Source organism: Lissotriton vulgaris, chromosome 5 (genome assembly GCF_964263255.1).
Source record: "Lissotriton vulgaris chromosome 5, aLisVul1.2, whole genome shotgun sequence".
In the NCBI taxonomy this organism is placed as follows: domain Eukaryota; kingdom Metazoa; phylum Chordata; class Amphibia; order Caudata; family Salamandridae; genus Lissotriton; species Lissotriton vulgaris.
This window is the reverse complement of record NC_141693.1, coordinates 1,049,381,108-1,049,403,496: the sequence shown is the minus strand read 5'-3', so window position 1 is coordinate 1,049,403,496 and position 22,389 is coordinate 1,049,381,108. Positions and strand designations below refer to the sequence as shown.

The following is a 22,389-nucleotide window of genomic DNA, read 5'->3' as shown; positions in this document are numbered from 1 at the left end:
CAAGAATTGGCTGCATAGGATTTGGGACAATAAAAAACAAATGAAAGCGGAGTGTGAGACACGGACTGGAGTCAGAGCTGAGAAAGGAGGGGTAAGAAGTTGAGTCCTGAGTGCGGCTGAGCTGGGGCTCGGAAGCAGCCTCAGAAGAGGTAGTCACCCCCCCCCCTCCCCCGCCCCCCAGCCAAGATTAACTGCCCTGCTTAAAGGACATAAAAAAACAAGGGCTTGTCACCCTGAAATTTAGCGCAGTAACAAAATGCACTGTCATTGAGTCCTTATTAGAGAAAGGATGTGGCATAATATACAGAGCTGCCAACTTAGGAAATGGGGAACAGAGTTCGAGTCCCTGCCAGTTCTCTACTATATAAAAAAAGGTGATTTTAAACAGAATTCAAATAAATTACCAAAACATAACAATGTACAGGATCGGCTGAACGTACCACTGGGAGACCCTACGGTAGCAAAAGTCCACATTAAACAAGCCTTCGGCATTGCTGTGGTGAGGAGGGGGGGCGGGGGGCGGGGGGCGGGGGAGGGGGCGCGGGGAGAGTTTCAGAGTATTTGTCAGTCAGGCAGAGTTGGTAAGAGAAGGATTAAAGTAAGTGAGGAAAGACTTCGCGTGTCCATGTGTCTTGAGGTGTCAAAGTGGGATTGTAAAGGGGCATGTTAATGCTTCATCCTGACGCCTTGTTAACACTGCCTGCTGTCACGGGATCTTTCCGGCAACCCTTCACCTGACTTTAAACACTGAGCACACTGAAAGTGCCCTTAAAAGGCACTGAGAGACATATTCTGTGTGGGTTTCTTGCTTTTCAGTTTATGCTGCAAAAGAAAGCATTGCAAGGGTAAAGTTACATAGGATTTAAGGAAGAAGGGGAAGAAGGGAAGAATAGGGGAGAGTAAGGGTGACGAGACGCATGGGGAGCAGCAGCCTTTGATGTGCCGGCCGGCCGTGGCAAGTGACTAATTAGGGGAGGAGAAATGCCAGAGCACACGCTGGGGTAAGCTTGTAGAAGGAGGCTGGTGGCTTTGATGCTGTGCACACGCTTTTTCACGGGCACAGCATCAAATCGCCAGTTTAGGTAAGCTCTAGATAAGCTCCAATATGTGTCGACATCTGCAATGCGTGCGCATTGGCAGAGGTCGAGCCCTAATAATTATAAAATGAACTATTATAATTACATTGTCTAAAACAATATTAAGGTTATAAACTATATTACATCTTTTTATAAGAATGGAGCTTTCGCAATAAGCACTGGCAAAGCCAAGAGGTCTTGCCTTCTAGACTCTCTATTCTCTATGCCATTGTTTCTTTGCCAATGTTGTACAGCATCAGCTAAAAAAATAAAAACAGGCATTATGACGCAATCTATGTTCCGGGGGGGTGGACTAACCTAAGAAGAAGCGGGCCAAACATAAGATGGACAAGGAAAGTTATCAATTAAGAAAAAAGGAACAAAATGAGAGACAGGCAACCAATGGTAAGTAATGAGCGGGAGCAAAGCCCACTTTGAGTTTTTGATATATTCCGCAATAGGCTTCCACCTACAGTGCATGGAGGGCATCGACAGATACAGTGAACTACCAAAAGTACAGACTTTTCAAACCTCTGTGACAACCACAGCCCAATGCTCTACCATCATTCGGGCTATTCCTCCGATGCTTTTGGGCCACTGAAGAACACAACACCAACAAGGTGTAAGGAAAATAACAAACATGCATCAAGGCTTTCAAGAGTACTTCCATTCGAGATACCCTCACAACACAATTGCCCAGTAAAATAACTTGATGCCAATTCAGATAAAGTGAAATGCAAAAGACCATTGAATCATCTACCTACCGATAGATGGAGACGGGGCTGTCAAAAGTATTCCACTGGGATAGGCACAGAACCCAATACACTTTTGATATCTTGTTAAAGGGAAACATGCGAAACAGATGGCAAGTCACACTAGAAGACCACGCTGTAGTTTATTTCGACCGACAAAGCCTTTGTTATGCAACCTGTCGCTTTTGTAAACAAGGCAGGACGTCAGGGGCGGCTCTAGGCTCATGGTGGCCCTGTGCAGGGAGCGTAGGTGGAGGCCCCGGAAGAGGGGGTCCGGCCAGGGCGGAGCTCAGGAAGGTGTTTTAATAATACGTCCAGAAAAGTCATTAGATGAACAGTACCTGCGGCTGCTCCTACCCTTCCGCATTGCGATAAAGAAAATCTGCCCCTTGGTGTGCATGTCTGGCGTGCCCAATCTAGCCTTAACCCTAGCACTCTCGGGCAGTTGGTGGCAATTAAATTTAAAAAATACTCTATGGGATTTCCTTATTTCCTTACTTCACTTATACCTTCCCCCGCTCTCTTAACCTGACTCTAGTTCTACTTCCCCATGTACCTTTAACCTCACTCTCTATGTATCTCACATGTGTGTCTACCTGACCTCTCAATATCTCGACTTCATCTTTCTCTACCCTTTTAGTCTAGAAATGTAAGACGACATTTACTATGGTCCACCGTCTATACCTCGATATTCGCTCTTCTAAACAGGAATGCAGATGATTACAACAAAGCACCATGTATAGGGAAGCAGAAACAGCAACGACTCAGGGCAATTGCAGAATGTACCAGACATTAATAGTGATGACGACCCACATAAGGTATTTACACAACAACCAAAGAAAAACATAGAACCTAGCAGTAAACACTAAATGGACAGGATTGGCCATCATCCAGTGCAACAACAGGCAAACGGGCTATTAAAATGGAAACTCTTCCTCATCGCCCCCTCCAACAGTCCACAAAATCATAATAACAATAGGTTTAGCCTTATCCCATGCATGCATGAACATGAGAATGAAAGCCAGCACCCTAAGTCACGTGAAACAACTGGTTTGAACATAAAGTGAAGCCTCAAATATTTATTGTAAATTAGAACACCAGCTACGTGATAGCACAGATTTTAAATGCTCACACAATTTCCTTACTAGTTGTTGAAAATATTTAAACAAGCATTTGAAATGCAATAGGGCTCGCATTAGGAAAGTTTGAGCTATTGGTCTTATAAATTAATTTTTTTTATTTATGTGTTTTTTTTTTAAATAGCAAAATTAATAGCTTTGTCATTTACAATGCCAATAGTTATAACTTTCGCAAATGTGACACCTATAGCATTTGTAATGCAACATGTTTTGTATTTACGTGACTTAGATGTATTAATATTACAAATAACGATGGCTTTTCATTTTTTGAAATAACTAATACTTAAATAATGTATTTAATTTGTAATGGCAATAGCTTAAACTTTTGTAAACAACTTTTGTGAAGATTATGTTGAGTGTTTTTTATTGTGACGAAAATCCAAGAACAGAAGTGAAATATTAATTGCGCCGAGTGATGCTGTGGTTGCGCCGAGTGATGCTGTGGTTGCGCTGAGTGGTGTGTGCATCGGTGGAGCTTAGTGGGTGCATTGGTGGAGATGTTTGGTGGGTGCATTGGTGGAGCTTAGTTGGAGCATCGGTGGAGCTGTGCGGTGGGTGCATCGGCGAGCTGTGTGGTGGGTGCATCAGCGTGGCTGTGTGGTGGGTGCATCGGTGGAGCTGTGTGGTGGGTGCATCGGCGAAGCTGTGTGGTGGGTGCATCGGCGGAGCTGTGTGGTGGGTGCATCGGCGGAGCTGTGTGGTGGGTGCATCGGCGGAGCTGTGTGGTGGGTGCATCGGCGGAGCTGTGTGGTGGGTGCATCGGCGGAGCTGTGTGGTGGGTGCATCGGCGGAGCTGTGTGGTGGGTGCATCGGCGGAGCTGTGTGGTGGGTGCTTCGGCGGAGCTGTGTGGTGGGTGCTTCGGCGGAGTTGTGTGGTGGGTGCATCTGCGGAGCTGTGTGGTGGGTGCATCTGCGGAGCTGTGTGGTGGGTGCATCTGCGGAGCTGTGTGGTGGGTGCATCTGCGGAGCTGTGTGGTGGGTGCATCTGTGGAGCTGTGTGCTGGGTGCATCGGTGGAGCTTTGGGGTGGGTGCCTTGGTGGAGCTGTATGGTGGGTGCCTCGGTGGAGCTGTGTGGTGGGTGCATCGGTGGAGCTGGGTGGTGGGTGCATCAGTGGAGCTGTGTGGTGGCTGCATCGGTGGAGCTGTGTGATAGGTGCCTCGGTGGAGCTGTGTGGTGGGTGCCTCGGTGGAGCTGTGTGGTGGGGTCATCTGTGGAGCTGTGTGGTGGGGTCATCTGTGGAGCTCTGTGGTGGGTGCATTGGTGGAGCTCTGTGGTGGGTGCATTGGTGAAGCTGTGTGGTGGTTGCATCAGTGGAGCTGTGTGGTGAGTGCATCGGTGGAGCTGTGTCGGTGGAGCTGTGTGGTGGTTGCATCAGTGGAGCTGTGTGGTGGGTGCATCGGTGGAGCTGTGTCGTTGGAGCTGTGTGGTGGGTTCATCGGTGGAGCTGTGTGGTGGGTGCATCTGTGGAGCTGGGTGGTGGGTGCATCTGTGGAGCTGTGTGGTGGGTGCATCTGTGGAGCTGTGTGGTGGGTGCATCTGTGGAGCTGTGTGGTGGGTGCCTCGGTGGAGCTGTATGGTGGGTGCATTGGTGGAGCTGTGTGGTGGGTGCATAGGTGGAGCTGTGTGGTGGGTGCATAGGTGGAACTGTGTGGTGGGTGCATAGGTGGAACTGTGTGGTGGGTGCATCGGTGGAGCTGTGTAGGTGGAGCTGTGTGGTGGGTGGCACTTTTTATAAATCATTAGTAAAAGAGATCAATGAAATTCAACTAAAACCCATATATAGCAGAAGAGGAGAAAGCTCTCGTAACGGGATTCAGGGTGAATGTATTCATTTGAAGCAAATCGCCAGCATGTTAAAGGTGTAAAATAACAATCAGCATAAAACCAAAATGCCAGCAAAAGACTTTATAAAATTCTGTGTGGCCCTGATAAAATAATTAGAGCGTGTAATTATATCATGACCAACAACGGTTATTGTTTCAAGAGCAGCGTGGAGGTGGTTAGGCTGCAATATAAACAAGCCCTCGGCATTGCTGTGGTAGGAAGGGGGGGCGGGGGGAGGCAAGAAGGGAAGAATAGGGGCCGGGAGCAGCAGCCTTTGATGTGCCGGCCGGCCGTGCAGTGAATAATTAGGGGAGGAGAAATGCCGGCTGGGGGAAGCTTGAGATGCCCGAGGAGGCTGGTGGCTTTGATGTGCACGCGCTCTCGGGCACTGCAACAAATCGCCGAGATGGTTAAGATCCGTTTAAGCCACAATATAGCTCGCCAGCTATGCGCTTGAGCGCATCAGCAGGCGAGCCCTAAAAACACAGATACAGAATGGATTCCAATGTTATAGAAAAAATATAGGCATCTTAAGTACTGAAACGTCACAAATGTTCTAATACCCCACCAGCCCTATGCACAGTGGCACGGCACAGCATGCGTCGCGCTGAGTGGAAGGCATCCTTTCACCTGAGTAAGACTAGGGAGCCCAGGTGATATCTTTCCAACACAGCCACAAGCTCCCAGAGGAGGAAGCGAATCTGGTGGCAGTGCCATGCGGTCTGCTGCAGACGTGTGGCAAGATCAACTCCCTGGACCCTTAATTACCTCTCTAATTTTAGATAATGTTAACATGAGGTTGTACCGCCGGTGTCATGATGCCTTAAGCGTATGTATCTCATCCTTTTTGCGCTGCCGCCGGAATAAGGACAGTACTACTACTCCCACCCAGGGTCACTCAGTGATACAGAATACAACCCCCTGCTACATACAGCGCTTAGAACAGGCGGAAATGTAAACCTTGGAGGGGGGAGGAGGCAAGAGCGGGAGGGCATCAGAAGGGGCTCAAAATGTGCCTTTGTCAGGGCCCCTATCTGAGCAAAAACCCGCCGTGGCCGCAGTTAGAACAATTTAAACAAGCATTTGCAATGCAATATTCTCGCCTTTGGGACCTTATATGTGATTTACCTATGTAGAACTGGGTGCTGAAATATCTACTGCTCTTTAACATGGAGGGAAAGTAAGCACCAAACTACGTGAAAAACGCTTGGTATGGGATTACATGGAGAGAAATATTGCCTTTCAGTTGGAAATGGTTTAGTCCCACTCTCTGTTTTTAATATAAAATCCGGGTCTTCGGTGGTCATATCCCTGTACAAGATTTGAAAAAAATATTATTGTATATGGGTGCGCGTGGAATACAATTTCTATGGCCTGGAATCTAGAGAATGCTAAAGTGCACAGAACACTGCAGGGAAAAGGGCAGGCCTCAGAGGTGAGTGGAAAACTAATTATGCTTAAGGCTTTCTACAAGGCAAACAGAACCCCTACAAAATAACAGAGAGAGACGTCTCACCCAACTCTCAAAAAGTCGGAATTTTTACATTGGATTTTTTCCTTTATTTTGAATGTGTTCATATTTTCAATCTTACTTAGTTTTAACATAAAATGTTATCACGGTCATCAGGGTAGCCCGGCTCCGCGGTAGCTACGCATGGTGTAGTCCTGTGTGGTAATAGTGTAGGGCCAGCAGAAATACCCCCTGGCTGGACGGGTGATTGTGAACAGAGATTCTGAACCTGAAGGGTGTCTTGCAGCCCCCTATACTACCCTGCGTTACTGTACAAAAGGACAATAAAGGCAAGGCATTAACCTGCTTCAACAAACGCCATTAAGGCTGCGTAGCCTGGACATCTGTGACCGGGTCTGGGTGCGAATTCCCTCTAGGGGTCATTTCGGAGTGAAGGCGCTTGGTTTGTTTCTGCACTCAGCATCCGACCTCGCGCTGCTGGTCTCAGCTCGGCCTCTGCTGACAAAGCCAAGAAGATGTGAAACCCACCCACACCTTCCAGGTGACGGTAGCTACGCATGGTGGAGTCCTGTGTGGTAATAGTGTCGGGGCAGCAGAAATAACCCCTGGCTGGACGGGTGATTGTGAACAGAGATTCTGAAGGGTCTCTTGCAGCCCCCTAATTATACTACCCTGCGTTACTGCACAAGTTATAAAAGGACAATAAAGGCATCCGACCTCGCGCTGCGGGCCTCAGCTCGGCCGCTGCTGACAAAGCCAAGATGTGAAACCCGCCCACACCTTCATTCCCGGCGATGACGCAGCAGTCAGTCAGAGTCAGTGACACTGCTGCAGAATCAGAATCTACTACATTCAGATCTGCCCGCCACGCGCCAGGTGCGTTATACTATTACTTCACTTAGTTTACCTTATTCTGAGCTCAGCTTTAGGACCACCACTAGTGGCACCACCACACCACAGAAATGGCTGCACTGCAGAGACTAGAGAGAGAGACTCACATACGCCAAGGCACCACAACGCACGGGAAGCACTAGGTTAGGTTGAGTCTGTGCACTCTGCGCGCTGCCGCGCAGATCACTCTATCCTTGGCTTCGGCACGTCTGTGCATGATTGAAACACCCCGGCGCCCTTGCTGCCCAATCAGGAACGGGCAACAGAGGTCAGTGCGGGGCCACTGCCAGAAGCCAGCAGGGAAGTGAAAGGGTGGAGGAGGGGAGAGGGGGGTGACTCAGGCTTTGGTTGGAAGTTACTGGAAGTTAGTAAAAAGCCGGGGTCGGAGGCCGCCAAATCCTGCCAGGGGCCGCCAGTGCCACGAATATTGTATGATTGGTATCCGATGGATCCGATCCTCGTCGTCGTGGCGGCCCCTGGGGTTTGGCGGTCCTGTGCAGGTGGACACTTTGCACATGCCTAAGGCCGGCCCTGAGGACGTGTCTATGAGCAGCTTAGTGGAACATTTTCCTTTAACTAGTAACCCTAAAATGATGCTCAAACTGCATGCTGTATGCATAGCTCATGGATAGATGTGAAACACTTCTGATATGAAATTAGTTATTGTACAGTAGATTACTGATATGAAATTAGTTATTGTGCAGTAGATTACTTAACATAAAATATATAGCTTTGTTCTTAATCAACAACCTTCTGAAAATGGATGCAAAATTGCTCGTTTTTGGTGAAAAGGGGTACTTAGATCAAACGGCGCTCCCCAGATATGAATATAATTCACCCAGTACCCAAAGGCATAATTCAGGTCAGATTGGTCACATCCAAACTGGGCTGTGGCTAAAATCAGTCTCCCTTAACAGCTAAGAACGATTATCAATGGACACATCCAACTGACATATCGATATAATAAAAGGAACAGGTACAGTAGGTTTCAAATCATGACTAATTAAATGATTGTTCCTATATATAGCCTTTAGTTTACATTAATCCAAATACGCACTAGTTAAGGAGTCATGCCACAATCACGTAAAACAAAACATATAGTTATGTACCAAGGGTGATTGGCCAGTACCAACGTCAATGGCGGCGAGTAAATAGAGAAGTTGAATTGTTTTACTGCAACTGAAAAGTAAAGCTATTAAGCTGAATGGGTCTCCGGTCGCACGCACAAATGCAGTACGGGGGGGTCGGGGGGGGTTAAAAAAAACATGAAGCTGGATGTGCAGCGCAGGTTGAGTAACGTACATCAACACCGATCTATCCTTGAACGTGCTTAGATGTCATAACTGCTGTGGCTACCACTGCCACATTACCAGAGCACGAGGGGCTGTTACCAATGAAAAAACATGAAAATACGTACATCATACAGAGAGCGGACGGCCTGAAAGTTTCTTTCCACTGTGGTGCCGAGCAGCAGGCCCCAGGCCCTCTGTTATTACCGTCAATAAATGGGCTGTAGTCAAATTAGAGCTGCCATTTTAGGCTACGGGTTAGAGAGCTTCTATTGTGCAAGTAAACAAACACATACCCTCATCATACACAGCAACACAACCGGGATGTGTATTTTCCATGTGGCGATTATCTTCTGTTTTCATGCAGATATGAACAGAGAGAGATGCAGGTCTGAGAGAACGGGGACGTGGGACTGTGCTGAACGGAGCCCCTTGTCTTGAGGCACCCATACTGCGGCCAGGCAGGCAATTCAGCTTTACGAACACACATTTACGGATTTCCCTAACTGAAAAGTAAATAAATCGCCCTATTTCTAAATCTGAAAGTGCTCGTATTTGGCAAGCACTTTAAATAATGACCATCAACTCGTAGTGGAATGAGCCCAGAAGGAAAATATGCTGGTTTCTTTTTGGAAGAGTCTGGCTGGGACGTTAAACAAAGCCTGAGGATCAGCGAGGGACGGTGTAAAGCTATACCAATAAAAAGTGCTTAGCGGGTAATTAGGAGACATTGTCTCCCGCCGCCAGTAAAAGATGCAATCCTGGTGGGCAGGGCTAAAAAGAGACAGGGTGGTAACCAGGAGGGACTAAAAACCCTCCTGGACAATCAGAACACCCGGTTTTGCATAATTGGTGGCGCAAAATGACGCGCACCAATGCAAAATATGGGAGGAGCAGAAAGCGAGCTTCTGGAATCGTATCGATTCCAAGAAGCCCTCGTATGACGAGAGCAACGCATGCGCTGCTTTCGTCAGGCCGAGACCTAAAAAGGGGGACAGTTTTACTATAGTGCAATTTTATATGCAATATCTCTAAAGCATCATTTTAATAAAACATGCTTGAAGCATGATCCCTGCCAATATTTAAAAAAATAATAAATCAACAAGTGTAAAACCATTTATCGACAACACATACAAAAATAATAATAAATTAGGAACCCTATTCATAAAGAAAATCACAAAAGGGCACCTGCAAGTCTGGGACCTCCTAATTCTGCAGGAATTACAACTGACTCAAATTCACAGGGTGCAGATTCACAACTGCCAAGAATTCAACAGTGTATACACAGCAGATCTGAAAACATGCAGACGTTTTATTTTTCCAGGCACATTCAAAGCAATTTTTTCTGAATACCATTTTTGCAGGAGCGAATATACAAACCTGTTTACTCATGTGAAAATATGCATACCAAGTGCAAATTTACTTGCTAAAAGATTTTTCTTCAGGGGCAAATATTTTCTCCCATGGAGAAACTCTTCTCTACACCGACCAAGAAAAAAGTTCAACTCCTCCCATCGTCAGCAGTCAATTAATGACATAGTCCAAGGAAGGTCGGAGAGAAACTGGTGAATACCCTCAAGTATGCAAGTCTGCGATTAAGCAAACTTTCAGGGCATTCTACCCATGAACTACCAACTCCAACCTTCTTATAGTCCATGTGAGTAGAACTGGTCTTACAAAAAAGCCTTCATCCTTTGTAAATGATTTGAGCACAAAACCAACATTTGAGCATGGGCTTAACTTAGCCAGGAGAATCGGACCCATAACATTTTGACACTGACCGTCCAAAAGTCATCTAATTGTAAAATGTAAATACCTACTCATTTATGTAGTTTATTTTTTATGAATGGATGTCATCTGCTTGATGCTTTCTATAGATACAAATCTCAATATACAATGTTATATCTTTGTATGTGTTTTTATGGAGCGATGGAATATATTGTTGTTTCAAATGTGTATATATTACTCTGTGTTTTGTAGCCCTGAAGAAGTCCAGAGACAGGACGAAACTTGTTGGCTAATCTTGGAAGACTTCATTTTTTTTAAAGAATAAAGGATTTCAAAACTTAAAACCACATCTCCATGAAATTATTTGTGACTTATCTAAATGTGGAAGACTAATTGTTAGGAATCGTGCTACCTGGTCCCTGTTTCAGACTACATGACCCAGAATGCTTAGCAGCGGAAGGGGTTGTGCGCTGTCCCATGCTGCCCTTGGTCAGGTCATGTGAGAGGGGAGGTTTCTTAAGCCCTCTCTCACTTAAACACAGTGCTTGGCTTTCCTGCCGTGAAATCTAGACCTGGTTGCTGTTTCGTGTTTTTCCCTGCTCATGTTACATTTCCCTCCCTTCTAAACCACCAGTCATTGCCTCTTGACTGGAATCCCTCTGCAAAGCGCGAGGAGCGCTGCCCACGGAGCAGGGGTTTCCTGTGACCTTGCTTTCATGGTCTAATCCTTCGGTTTGTTTTCCGCTTCGTTTGTAGGCGGACTCTGTTGCTGCTAGGCTGCCTTTTTTTTCTTTTCAATTAAATTTATTCAGCGCGCGGACGCGCTGCTCAGTGATTATTTATTTTCCCCTTCTGCAACCGGAATCAAGCTTTTACAGCGCGAGGACGCGCTGCAACGAAATAATTGCTTTTCCTTTTTCAGCGCGTGGAAGCGCTGCAACAGAGTTAACCCTTTCCTACCTCCAGCGCGAGGAAGCGCTACATCGCTAACCAAGACTTGCCCTATTTAAAAGCGCGAGGACACGTTTCACCTAAGTTGCTTTTCGTTTGTTTTTTAGCGCTTGAAGGCGCTGCTGACTGTAATTAAGCTTGCCTTTGGGAACTACCCTCAACCCCCTGCACTAGAAGGCAAGCATGAGAGCTGGTTCTTTCTTTCGACATCTTTTATTGGATTTCTTTACCGCAAACAGGATTTTGCACATCGTTCTTTTTGGGGCTCTTGTTAAGAGAAGCAAAGATTTCTCTCGGCCTTATTAATTTCCTTTCTTTGGAGACCAAGGAACATTTATTTTGCTCCAAACCTGCCATTGATCAGTCTTCTGGTCCTTCGCTGACGTGGCTCTCCTCCTTTTGGCTGTCTGGGAATTGGATGGACAGTCCTTCTTGGTCTCTTCATCTTTTGGAGCTACTTGCTCATCTCCGGTGTGTTACTGGGTGACACGGAGAGGGCTGTATCTCTAAAGAAAGTAGAGTCCCTAGCTTTGATCCTGTGGAATTGGTCCTTCTGCCTGGTTACAACCTTGGTGATCCGACACTAATCGTGAAGCAAAATTGAAATTACATAACGAGATCAAGTGAAGACAATCAGACTGTGAGAGGTGTCATTGATGCAAAGTAACCAACCTAGGCTCTGGGCGGCACCTATAATCTTTGTTTATTAACAGTAACACTTGTGAAGTCAAGGGAATGCCTAAAAGTAAAACTCCTGAAATAAAAGTACATTTCCAAGTGCAATTCACAAGTCACTTTCTCAGAAACTAAATATGTTCCGAGACTCCTATGCGTATGGATCACCAACTGGGTTTCCAGCCGGACACACCCGGTGATCTGGAGACAACGCCAAAGTGCATAGGAGTCTCGGATCCCCGCCAGAGACTCATGAAGTTTGTCCCTTGAAGTTAGAAAGTACAAACTGAGAGGAAAACCTCCTCTTACAATTACAGCACCTTAGCGTGTGCTTCTCATAGGGTGCTTAAAACACATGAGTCCCCTGTTCCATCCACTCACACATAGGTCATGACGAAAGCCAGTTTTAACTAAAGGCCTGACTGGATCTAGTTGACCACACTGGACGTGGGAGACCATAAGTCTCTCCTACCAGGTCCCAAAGCCTTGTTTATAACCCTGCCTGGGGCCCACCAATAAATTAACCGATTGGGACCTCTAGGACGCATTTTAAAACCTCACTTTAAACACCTTCACTGCACACTCACTTAACACAACCTGCTCCACTGTAATCAGGTGGCGAAGCACACCTGAGGCACACTCGGTGCCTCGGGTGGGGCCCGGTGATGAAGCATGCCATTAACTAGGTTGGTGGGTGAGGGCCTTCTAAAAAACAAATAGGTTTTTCCCAACCAGACACATCCAACACTTCAATTATCAAAGAAGCTAGCTCCTTTTGATTATTATACATCCCTTGGTGAAGTGAACTAGCTACTCTAGTTCCTCGCTCTCTATCCTGATACCAAACATAACGAAAGTACTGCCATATTTAGTGTCTCAACATGTTCAGAAAGCTGGCCTAAACCGATCTCATTCATTAAGGGTCTTTATATGTACATCCTTTGCGTCTTATAAGTTGTTACACAGATAGAGTGCTAGTAAGTTCATAGTCTAGTATAATCAGAAAAGTAGCCTAATCAGAGAAGCTATCACAGGCGGGTCTGCTTGAAAGAACACTGCCATAACTTGTCACTTCGCTGTTTTTTTTAAACCAGAGAAGTGAAATGCTAAACCAGCCTGCCCATATGATGAGTATATTATAAAATCCCATCAAATGTAAATTGATAGAATCTGGTTGGGCCAGCTTTTTATCATGTTAGGGCACGCATATTTCCCCAAATCGAGGGGGTCGCTGTTCCTGAAGTAAAAGGAGGGGGGGCAATCCAGGGTGTGGATAGGAGAGTCAGTGACTCTTGCTTGTTGCCCTCATACATCCCAAGAGATGTCATGCTTCATCATAGGACGGTTGCTCCTCGTCGGGCCGGAGCTGCAATGTCCTACTGGTCCCTCGAAGGGTCATTTTAGCGGAGATCTTTTTTATATTCTCGCCGTATGATGCGTGTGACTGAGTGTTTGTGGGAAAGTGAGTGAATCTAAAATTGACTAGAACGTATCACTTTAATGGGTGGATTCCTCTCTCAAAATTAAAAAACAGATGCTTGATGCTACTAGTGGGTTATAATGACCCTAAGTAGTCAAACGTTTTCTAGTTATTGGGTCAACGTGTTTTGCGCCCTTATTGATCTCGGACAGAGATCCCCGATGCTTCTTCAGGACCAGAAAAAAAGTTGTATGTCAGTGGAGGTGTGCTGCGGCCCTCCCTATAGTAGAGTCCTGGGCCGGTTTTGGGGTAACACCCCTCATCTGACAGGCTAGCTTGAATCCAGTAGCAAAGTGAGCAAGGGTGCTTGTTTCCGGTCCAGGGAAGACCTGGCTTGGCAGTTCTAGCTGGACTGTTACCATGAGGAGCAGGGTAAAGACTGATTTGCATATGGCTGAGTCTGAACTGGGGTTGCAAAGTGAGTTTAAGAACAATGATGGACTTAAACCAGATCTGTGACTGGGGGTGAGTGTCTGAAAAGTTTCTGCGCTCTGTCCATCCTCACCTTGTGTTTTCTAAGATCAGATTGGTATCCATGGAGAGCACTTGCAGCCTCTGGTCTGATTTGTTAGAGCTGATGTGTCATCGGAAATTGCAGCCTTACAGGTCAATCACTAACCCCCGCGGAAGCGATACAGATCCACTGCTATAGTGTAATGCAGAAACCATCCCTGGTCATACTGTAGTCCTTTGAGTACTCTGCAGAGCACTCCCTTCATTGATCATGAAGAACGTGAAGCTGGAACAAAGTGGTGATGCTACTTTTATACACATTGCCAGGCAGGGTGTATTGATCCACTGTGTATGGTTTCAGAACTTGTTTGGGATGGTTCTCTTTCAAATTACATTTTCTGGTTATTCTTCAGATGCAGCCTTTGCTCAAGCAATGGCTCTAGCTGAAGTTAGAAACAGGGCTCGCTCCAAGTAGAAGTATCCAAAACAGGGGTATAATGGAGTGCGAGTTATCTGCAAATTGCTATCATCAGCCTTTCAGAAGCAGTAATCAGACAGGCAAAAGGGGAAGCAATACTGAGAAAAGTCATTTTCTTGAACAGGAACTGCAGTCCTCTCTCCCCTACCATCTCCCAAACAGGAGTGCTCAGGAAGAACTAATGAGCAGACATTTACTAAAAAGGTCCTCGTTGAAGTTATAAAACGTAACCCTGTCTCCATTCTCCTCACTTCAGTGTCTGGATCTCTAACTCCAGCCATAGCATGAAATACACTTCCACTGTCTGGGGGAAGCCATGTCCATCCTCCAAATTGTGCCAAGATAAACCAGGGGCCTCCCAAATAGTCCCACTGGTCCGAAGTACTCAGATTCTCACATCACACAGAGTCCTGCCAAAATGCATGTGCTACACACTGAATGATCATATATGTCCTCAATAGATCAGCACAAAGACTAGGTTACTCATAAAGCAGAACTTTAACTGTCAGGAGCTAGTAGGCTCGCCTCTCCAAGACAGAGAGAAAATGGACAGGTCATATGAAAAACAAAACAAAATTACCATGCCACTGTGTAATATAAGTAGGGCATGGACAGAAGTTCAACGCCCATCACAAAGGCATGCTTGGTTCGCCCCTTCCAGGGCATGGAACAGTTTCTTACATTGGTGTATATTTAACAAGGACCCCCTGAGTTCATAAAATATAGATTCCTAGACCAGGGAAAAACAACTGTTTGATATTTAACAATCTAGGCAACCATAAGAGACAATCAAAGAAATATTCATAAATGGAAGGGGATTAAGCTACAAAATGTTTATACAGTAAACAATTTATTGAAGATAAAAAAGAACAATATCACATTTACAAATTTAATATATACATTTAAAAAAAGTGTATTTGAACAAACTAAACTTAAAACAGCAATGTATAATCACATGACATAAATCACAATGCAAATGAAAACATATATAAAGTTAAAAAACACTGGGAGTGGCAGATTGGTACTCTACGCGCGTTTCGGCGGCCAGCGCCTTCTTCTGGAGTAGCCACAAGGATTTTAAAAGTTGTTGTCAAATGAATCGAAAATACTTTTCTTTCTTAATTTCTTTAACGAACGGTCCTAGCTGACTGGTAACGAGATTATGATGTGTAGATATAACTTGTAAGGCTCAATGGCGACGTCTAGTCAAGATAGGACATTAGTATCTTATTTCCTAGATGGACGGATTCCAAACAGGAAATTATCACGCTGCAAGGGACAATGATTAAAAACTAGTCCCGCCGGCCGGAACCTCTTATTCATTCAAGTGAAGGATATACTTGATTACTTGATAGATAGCGGGATCCCCCTGATGTGGAGATTTTAGGTAGAGCAAGACCCTCTAATAGGGTGGTTCCTCTTCCAATTGAGATGATTAGTTGATAGTTAAAATAACTCCCTGTCCAAAAAGATTCAACAGGGCTCCCTACTTCCGGCGGCGGGACTCGAGGTTTGTGCAAGCGTGCACAGGCAGAAAGGATCTCAGCTGTCCACAGAGTCGAACAAACTCAAGAATTGCAGCCCCATTTCTCTGCTCCCTTTCCATAACAAAGTCCTCGAGAAGGACATCAACCGCGAAATCACCAATGGTCGTGATATTTGGCATGTGGAGGGCAGTGCTATTGGCAGGTATATTCAACCCGTGGCCATACTTATGGATTGAGCATAACATAAGGACATATTGATGATATATTCTCTAATACAAGGAGGAATTCTATCTACATAGTCATGTTAAACATGATCAAGTGGGACACTCCAATGTTTTACACAAGGAAGCCCTGGCGAAGTTCAGGTGACATACTTTGAACGAAACACATTGGCTGGATGTCTTATGCGTTTGGTTGAATATGAAAAAAGATCAAAAAAGAAAATAAAGAAGAATATACATCATAAAGTGCCCGGCTTACTTATTTGGATAAGGATATCTCTGGTGCACCATTCCATATTAAGTACAACAGTTTCACATCATACCTTCATCAAAAGGCTTCACAACATCAGAATCCAAAGAGAAGCCCTCAAGTGGATCACCTCTTTCCTCACAGATAGAACCCAGATAATATATCTCCCACCCTTCACCTCTGAACCCAAGAACACCATCTGCAGCATCCCTCAAGGTTCATCCTTCAGTCCTAACCTGTTCAACACCTACATGACTCACTCAGCCAAATCGTAAGATTGCACAGACTGAACATCAAATCCTATGCCGACGATACCCAACTCATCCTCTTACGTTCAGAAAACCCCTCCGACACTGGCACCCCCATTAATTAGCAATGCCAGTTCAAGATGCTGATCCACACCTTCAAAGCCCTTCACAACCAGGGACCAGCGTACATCAACCAGACTGACCTTCCATCTTCCCTCCAGACCCCTGCGCTCCACCTCCATGTGCCTTGCTCACACCTCTTATAGCAACAGTGGCGGGCACTCCTCCTACCACGCAGAGAAGTCCTGAAACATCAGTCTTCACCTACGGACCACACCCTCTCTGGTGGAATTCAGAAAAGCACTCGAGACCTGGATGTTCGACTGAGACCCCTGCAGCATCACTCCCAGCGCCCAGATACCCGCTTGGGTGATTAGCCAGCCATACAAATCCTGATTGATTGAGGACTCTGCGCACATACTAGGGTAAACAAGAAGTCAGGATACCGCTTTCACATTCAGTCATGCGTGCAGGAGTACACTCTAATTTACCCCGCAGGGGGACATTCCTGTCCAAAAATGCATGCATCTTTAAGAGCAGATTATTAAAGATAAACGTTCATTCTCGTTATAAAAAAAATCTTACTAAGCAGTCCTTAAGACGGATTGCGATTTGACTTTAGAATATTTCAATGAGATTTTTGCTTATTCTTTGGAGACAGACATTCTTGCTGATACTATCCTTAGACTATTGACGTGATATACATTGGTGACAATTTGAACTGACTAACTAGATGCCTTTCCGCTTTCTGTACTTATCCTAAAAACTGAAGTAAACCTTCATGGATTGGACGTAAAACCTTGTCTTGTGCAGGTTTCCTTTGTTAGCCTAGGGCATTTTTACTTTGAGACAGAGGCACGATCCGTTTAATCGGCCATTTGGGTAGAACGCTCCATCACATCCAACAGAAATACTCTAGCAAAACTGTAAAGGAGAAAGAACAAAGAAAAAGAAAGAATGGAGAAGAAAGGATTCCAAAAACAAAAGGGGGTGGGTCGGACATAGGACAATCACCCCCCTTGTGCCACAAACAATATTACTTCTTGTCACAACATACTAACTCCACCCCAGGTATTAAATGTAGCTTTCTTTGCCCTCTGCCCAAAACTTCTGTAAAGTAATCACATTTTGTAAGCTGTGGTTTTGCATCATATCAATTGAACCTACAGGACAAACACAACCGAGGACAAGAATCTGCAAAAGAACTCAGGTCTGGAAAATATTTGTTATCTGATCATTTCAACCGACACCTCTCTCAGGGAAGAAGGACCCCTCCGACACATCGCTCTATATGTAATAGAGGATGCTAGCGCAAAATAAATTAAAGGTTTATTATACAGAGATGCACATATTCATCATTTTAAACCAACATATCAGTGAACAACAAAACCCCTAGCTAATTACGAAATACATTACATTTTGAAGCAACAGGTCAATCTTAGTCACAATGCTTAAAAAAATGCAATGATCTGTTTTTTGGGTTACGGACATACCCATTCAGAAGAATATACCGTCTCCTTATTAGATAACCTGTATGGGAAACGGTGCGGAAAGCTCCAGACACTCGAGATCTTCACCTTTACACTGCTCATCGCTCACGGCTCACAACGAGTACGTCCTGAGCATGTATGGTTACATGAACTTTCAGTGTACCCCCGCTCACACTCCCGTTACACTGTGCCCCCTCCCACCCGGGCATGTACCCCTCCATATGACTTGTTATGTGTGTAGTGCAGCCCTCTTTCTCTCTCCTCACCAGTACTTGACGATAGCGGTGACCTGGAGCGGGTTGGGCTGCTCAGGGTACAAGCGGCGGCACTCCCCGTAGATGGCCTGAAGGCCGGGGGGTACCAGCGGGTTGAAAGGTAAAGAAGGGGTCCCAGCAGCGGGACTGGGCCGCAACTCGGCCATTCCTACGCCGAGGTCCTTCTCTATTCTGCGTTACAACTACGTCCCCGCTTATGAACTTCCAGGCGTCTCCTGAACACTTAGAAAAACTTCGCTCGCTTCCCAGCCGGGCTGGAGGATCACTGTAGCCGCTTGTTGCTCCTGTGCAGAGCGACCAGTTCCACCTCTCCGATTGGCTAAGAAGTTGCCAATCAAAGTCGTCGTTAGGCGGAGCTTCACCACGGCTTCCCAAATCCGTGCCCGGAGGCAGGGGCAGACGTACTTTGCATCTTACTGTGCGACACCGACGTCTATCTACGTCATAGAAATAAAAACAGGACATAAGTAAACACAAAAAAAGGACCTGAAAGAAACCACTAAAATCATCCACAAGCGTTAATAGATAATCATTTAACTACATGCATAATTTGTTAGCAGTCCGTTTCCAGGATGTTAAAATGTGAATATGAATTTCGCTTTCTTGCTAATATTGTTCTAACGAGTACACCTGAATACATCAGTCATGTACATATTTCTAGTAATATTTTGTAATAAAAAACGCAGCATAGTACACGGTTCTTCTGAAAAATACGTTTATTTGAAATCTGACAACAGACTAACTCGTGGTGATGGTTTTAAGAAGAATAACTACCAGGGGTGGCCTCTGTGTTTTACAGGACAAGCGGACAGTGGCGTGCCTGATCAGATAAATGTTAAGTGCTAAAGTTCTGCAGATGGCAACGTGAGTTACCACGTAGCATTCACATTGGCATGCTCTAGACTTGGGTGCGGATATTACCGAATTTTTAGTTATAAATCAAGCTATTTTAGCTCTCCCTATTTAAAGCCCCCTCGGACTGGTGGGAAGGGAGTTCCAGGTTTTAAGGGCATTTACTGTCAATGCCTTCTTAGGTCTCGCTGAGCCAACGCGCATGATTTGCTCTGCGAGACTTAACTCCTTCCGTGCTCATGATGAGCTCAGCTCGTCATGAGGCACGGTGGCCGTGTGCTGATGACGAGCTGTGCTCGTCATGACACGCGCTGCACTCACACGCAGGGCGAATTCCCCTGCTGTGCTGAGCGTTCTGAAAAATGGGCGTGGTCATGACGAGCTCAGCTCGTCATCAGCACAGCGCCGCCGTGCAGCGTGACGAGCTAAGCTTGTCACAAGCACAGTGGCGCTGCGTGGGCCCCCTCACCCCCAGCGCCGCAGGGGAATTAGCCCTGCGGCAAAGGTGTTAAGTAAGGGCTTTCAAAAATGCTCCCAAAGTCTGCAGGCGGATCGGGTACTGTGCATGTGCTCCGGGCGCGTGCACCATTTGTCCGCCTGCAGCCTTTGGTAGGACTTGCGCGGCCCCTGAGAACATCAAAGTGGCTGCGAAAGTGATCACAACTCCTCTCTCCCACCTCTTGCAGTCTTACTTCTTGTTCCTATGTAGGGTCAAGTAATTGCTTTGTGACTTGCAATATCCTTTTGTTATACAGTAAGTGTATTTTGAGCCATGTGCAAGCCAAGGGTGCCATTTGGAACAACTCAATCAGCTTCCAGAAATGCACGCCGGAACCCGCCCGGGCCCAGCGCCTGCCTCCTTGTTGACCTTCAGCAGGCGACCTTGTATCCACCCCCTTCCCTCCCCCAAAGGGAAAAAAGTGACGCCCTGAGGATTGATTTGCCTGGTATTGCAGCCAGGCCTTGCCGGCACGGACTGTCTTGCGTTTCAAGGACAGCCTGCTTCCACCGCCCTTCCCTGTGGCTTCTTTCATCAGACATGAATTACGGCCAGTCGTGTTCACTCGGTGCTGCGCCTCTGCTTGTTAAATGGTCCCTAGGGATGAACGGGCTGCTGAAGGCAAGATGGACTCTTTCTCCCTCTGCACAGCCTTCACTCGACTCCACCATTAGCAATTTTATCATCCGTAGGCGGAAGAGAAATGTGTTCCTTTTTACAGTTTACAGGAAAAACAACAACACACCAGCCAAGAATGAAACATTATCCCCGCAGGCGTCACATGAACAAGCCATTCCAGGCTTCCAGGAAGCAGACACAGGTCCGGGTGAAGCCCGCGCGCTCCTCCCAGTGTCCCACCTCACCTTCCGTAACCTGCCCTCCTTCAGTGGCTCCTCGAGCCTGATAATCAGATCTTTACATGGTCAGACCTTTTTAAAGGGAGATTACTGGAGTTAGAAAAGTCTCTCCATCCAAGCACTGATCTGATTAGAAGAAATCCCCTGGCCCATATCACAAGAGCAGTAACTCCTGTCCGTTTCTAACTTCTTCGAAAGTGCCGGAGAATACAGTACAGTCACGAGAACCTTCAGTGGAATGCAGTGACACTAAAATAAGATTTGCTCGAGTACATTTTTAGATTACATGATCAGCTCAGCTTTGCGCCAGCGCCCATACACCATATTTACAAAGATTGTGAAAAGTCTGGAGATGCCAGATGTGTTTTGGAGATGCTCACCATTATTTCAAACTATTCACGGAAAGCCTGCCTAACCAGCTAGCATTAGATACAAGCTTTTAATTGAAAGTAACTGACGCATAGTTAAAAATTGCAATGCTTGCAAAAGAAGCGATGCATGCAATTAAACTCCTACCTTTTTGTTCGATTTTGGTCATGACGACCTTGCACACAGACATTAAAAACTTGTATTAGTAGTTGTGAAGGCAATTTGGAGAGGTAGGATGGCTTAGTGCAAGTGCACGAGAGCCCTAAAGGTAGGGAAAGGTGTAGGGTTGCGAATTGTGATGGTTATAGGACCGCATGCAGGGAATGTAATGTATGAGTTCAAGTCTTACAACCCATGGCCGTTCATATTTACATATTTTCTTTGCAATGTCATGGTGTTGTTTAAGTGAATGCTTGAAATTGTGAGGTTGGAAAACTCATGTCGTTGTAGTGACATTTCAGGGGTCATGTCCTTCCCCTCACATGGTGCATGTTCTTTGGTTCAGTTCATTCACTTTGTGGATCTGGTTTTCAATCTTTGAGGAGCTGGTAAATGTAAATGTATGTATGTAAATGTATAGGCATTTATATAGCGCACTACTTACCCGTAGGGTCCCAAGGCGCTTCGACCGCTGCGAAACCCTTCCTGGCTTCCCTGAGAGATGGTCCCTTAATGGGTATCTCCAGGGTGAGACCAGGCATCCCCGGCAGTCTGGTGGGGCCGTTAGTGAAGATGAGGCAAGCTAATGCCCAGAGTTGCCGAGTGTGATCGCTGATCGGAGTGGGCACCGAGGCGAGAGAATTATCGAGTCCGCTGACCCTGGTCCAGAAACCTGCCGCGCCAGGAATCGAACCCTGGTCCCGGGCCGTCCTCTGCTCTCGGGTCTGCCGCCTCTAACCAGTGAGCCACACTACTTCCCCTGGTGGTAGTGCAGTCCAGAGAATGGGTGCGCAAGAAGCTTTCTCGGCTGGGGGCAGGCATTAGTTTTTGCGTGATATCCTGACCATGCTTTCTTGCCACGCTTGCACTGGAGGTTGTGTTGATGAAAGCGTAGATTTTTTACCCCCCATGATTTATACATGGATGAGGCTAACAATGAGATTTCGGTTTTATGATTTTCCCAGCTACCTTGAGGAAAGTGCCAACTTTATAGGTCATTTTGGGTTCGTAATACCCCAGAAGTATATCAATATACTTTTTGGGTCTTCCACATATATTTGTCTTATCAAGGTCTCCAGACAAGGCATTCTGCACTTTGAATAATATTCGGATTCAAAGACAATGTTTTCAATTGAGTTACTATTACAAATACAATGTGGCTGCGAGGGTTTGTTAAATGTTTAGGTTTGTTCTGCTGTTCCAATAGACTGAACCCCACTAGATCGAAGCGTCTGCGCCAATGCTTAATTTAATCTGCACACACACACAACCACACACACGCATACAAACACACACACACAACCACACACATACACACACACAACCACACACACACAAACACACCCACAGCCACACACAACCACACACACACACAACCCACACACAACCACTCACACACACACACAACCACAA

General features: G+C 46.0%; 1 protein-coding gene across 4 annotated transcripts in view; it reads right to left on the bottom strand.

The window, feature by feature from the left end:
- SUFU (SUFU negative regulator of hedgehog signaling) overlaps nt 1–18,662 on the bottom strand; it is a 561,046-nt gene extending 542,384 nt beyond the window's left edge. For 2 of the 4 annotated variants that reach the window (XM_086922691.1, XM_086922692.1), the window contains exon 1: nt 18,232–18,662. In XM_086922691.1, the coding sequence (XP_086778817.1) occupies nt 18,232–18,386 (155 nt within the window). In that variant the 5' untranslated portion in view covers nt 18,387–18,662. The remainder of the gene's footprint in view (nt 1–18,231) is intronic. The other 2 variants (XM_086922694.1, XM_086922693.1) reach the window with 1 other exon arrangement.
- Nucleotides 18,663–22,389: the final 3,727 nt, after the last annotated feature.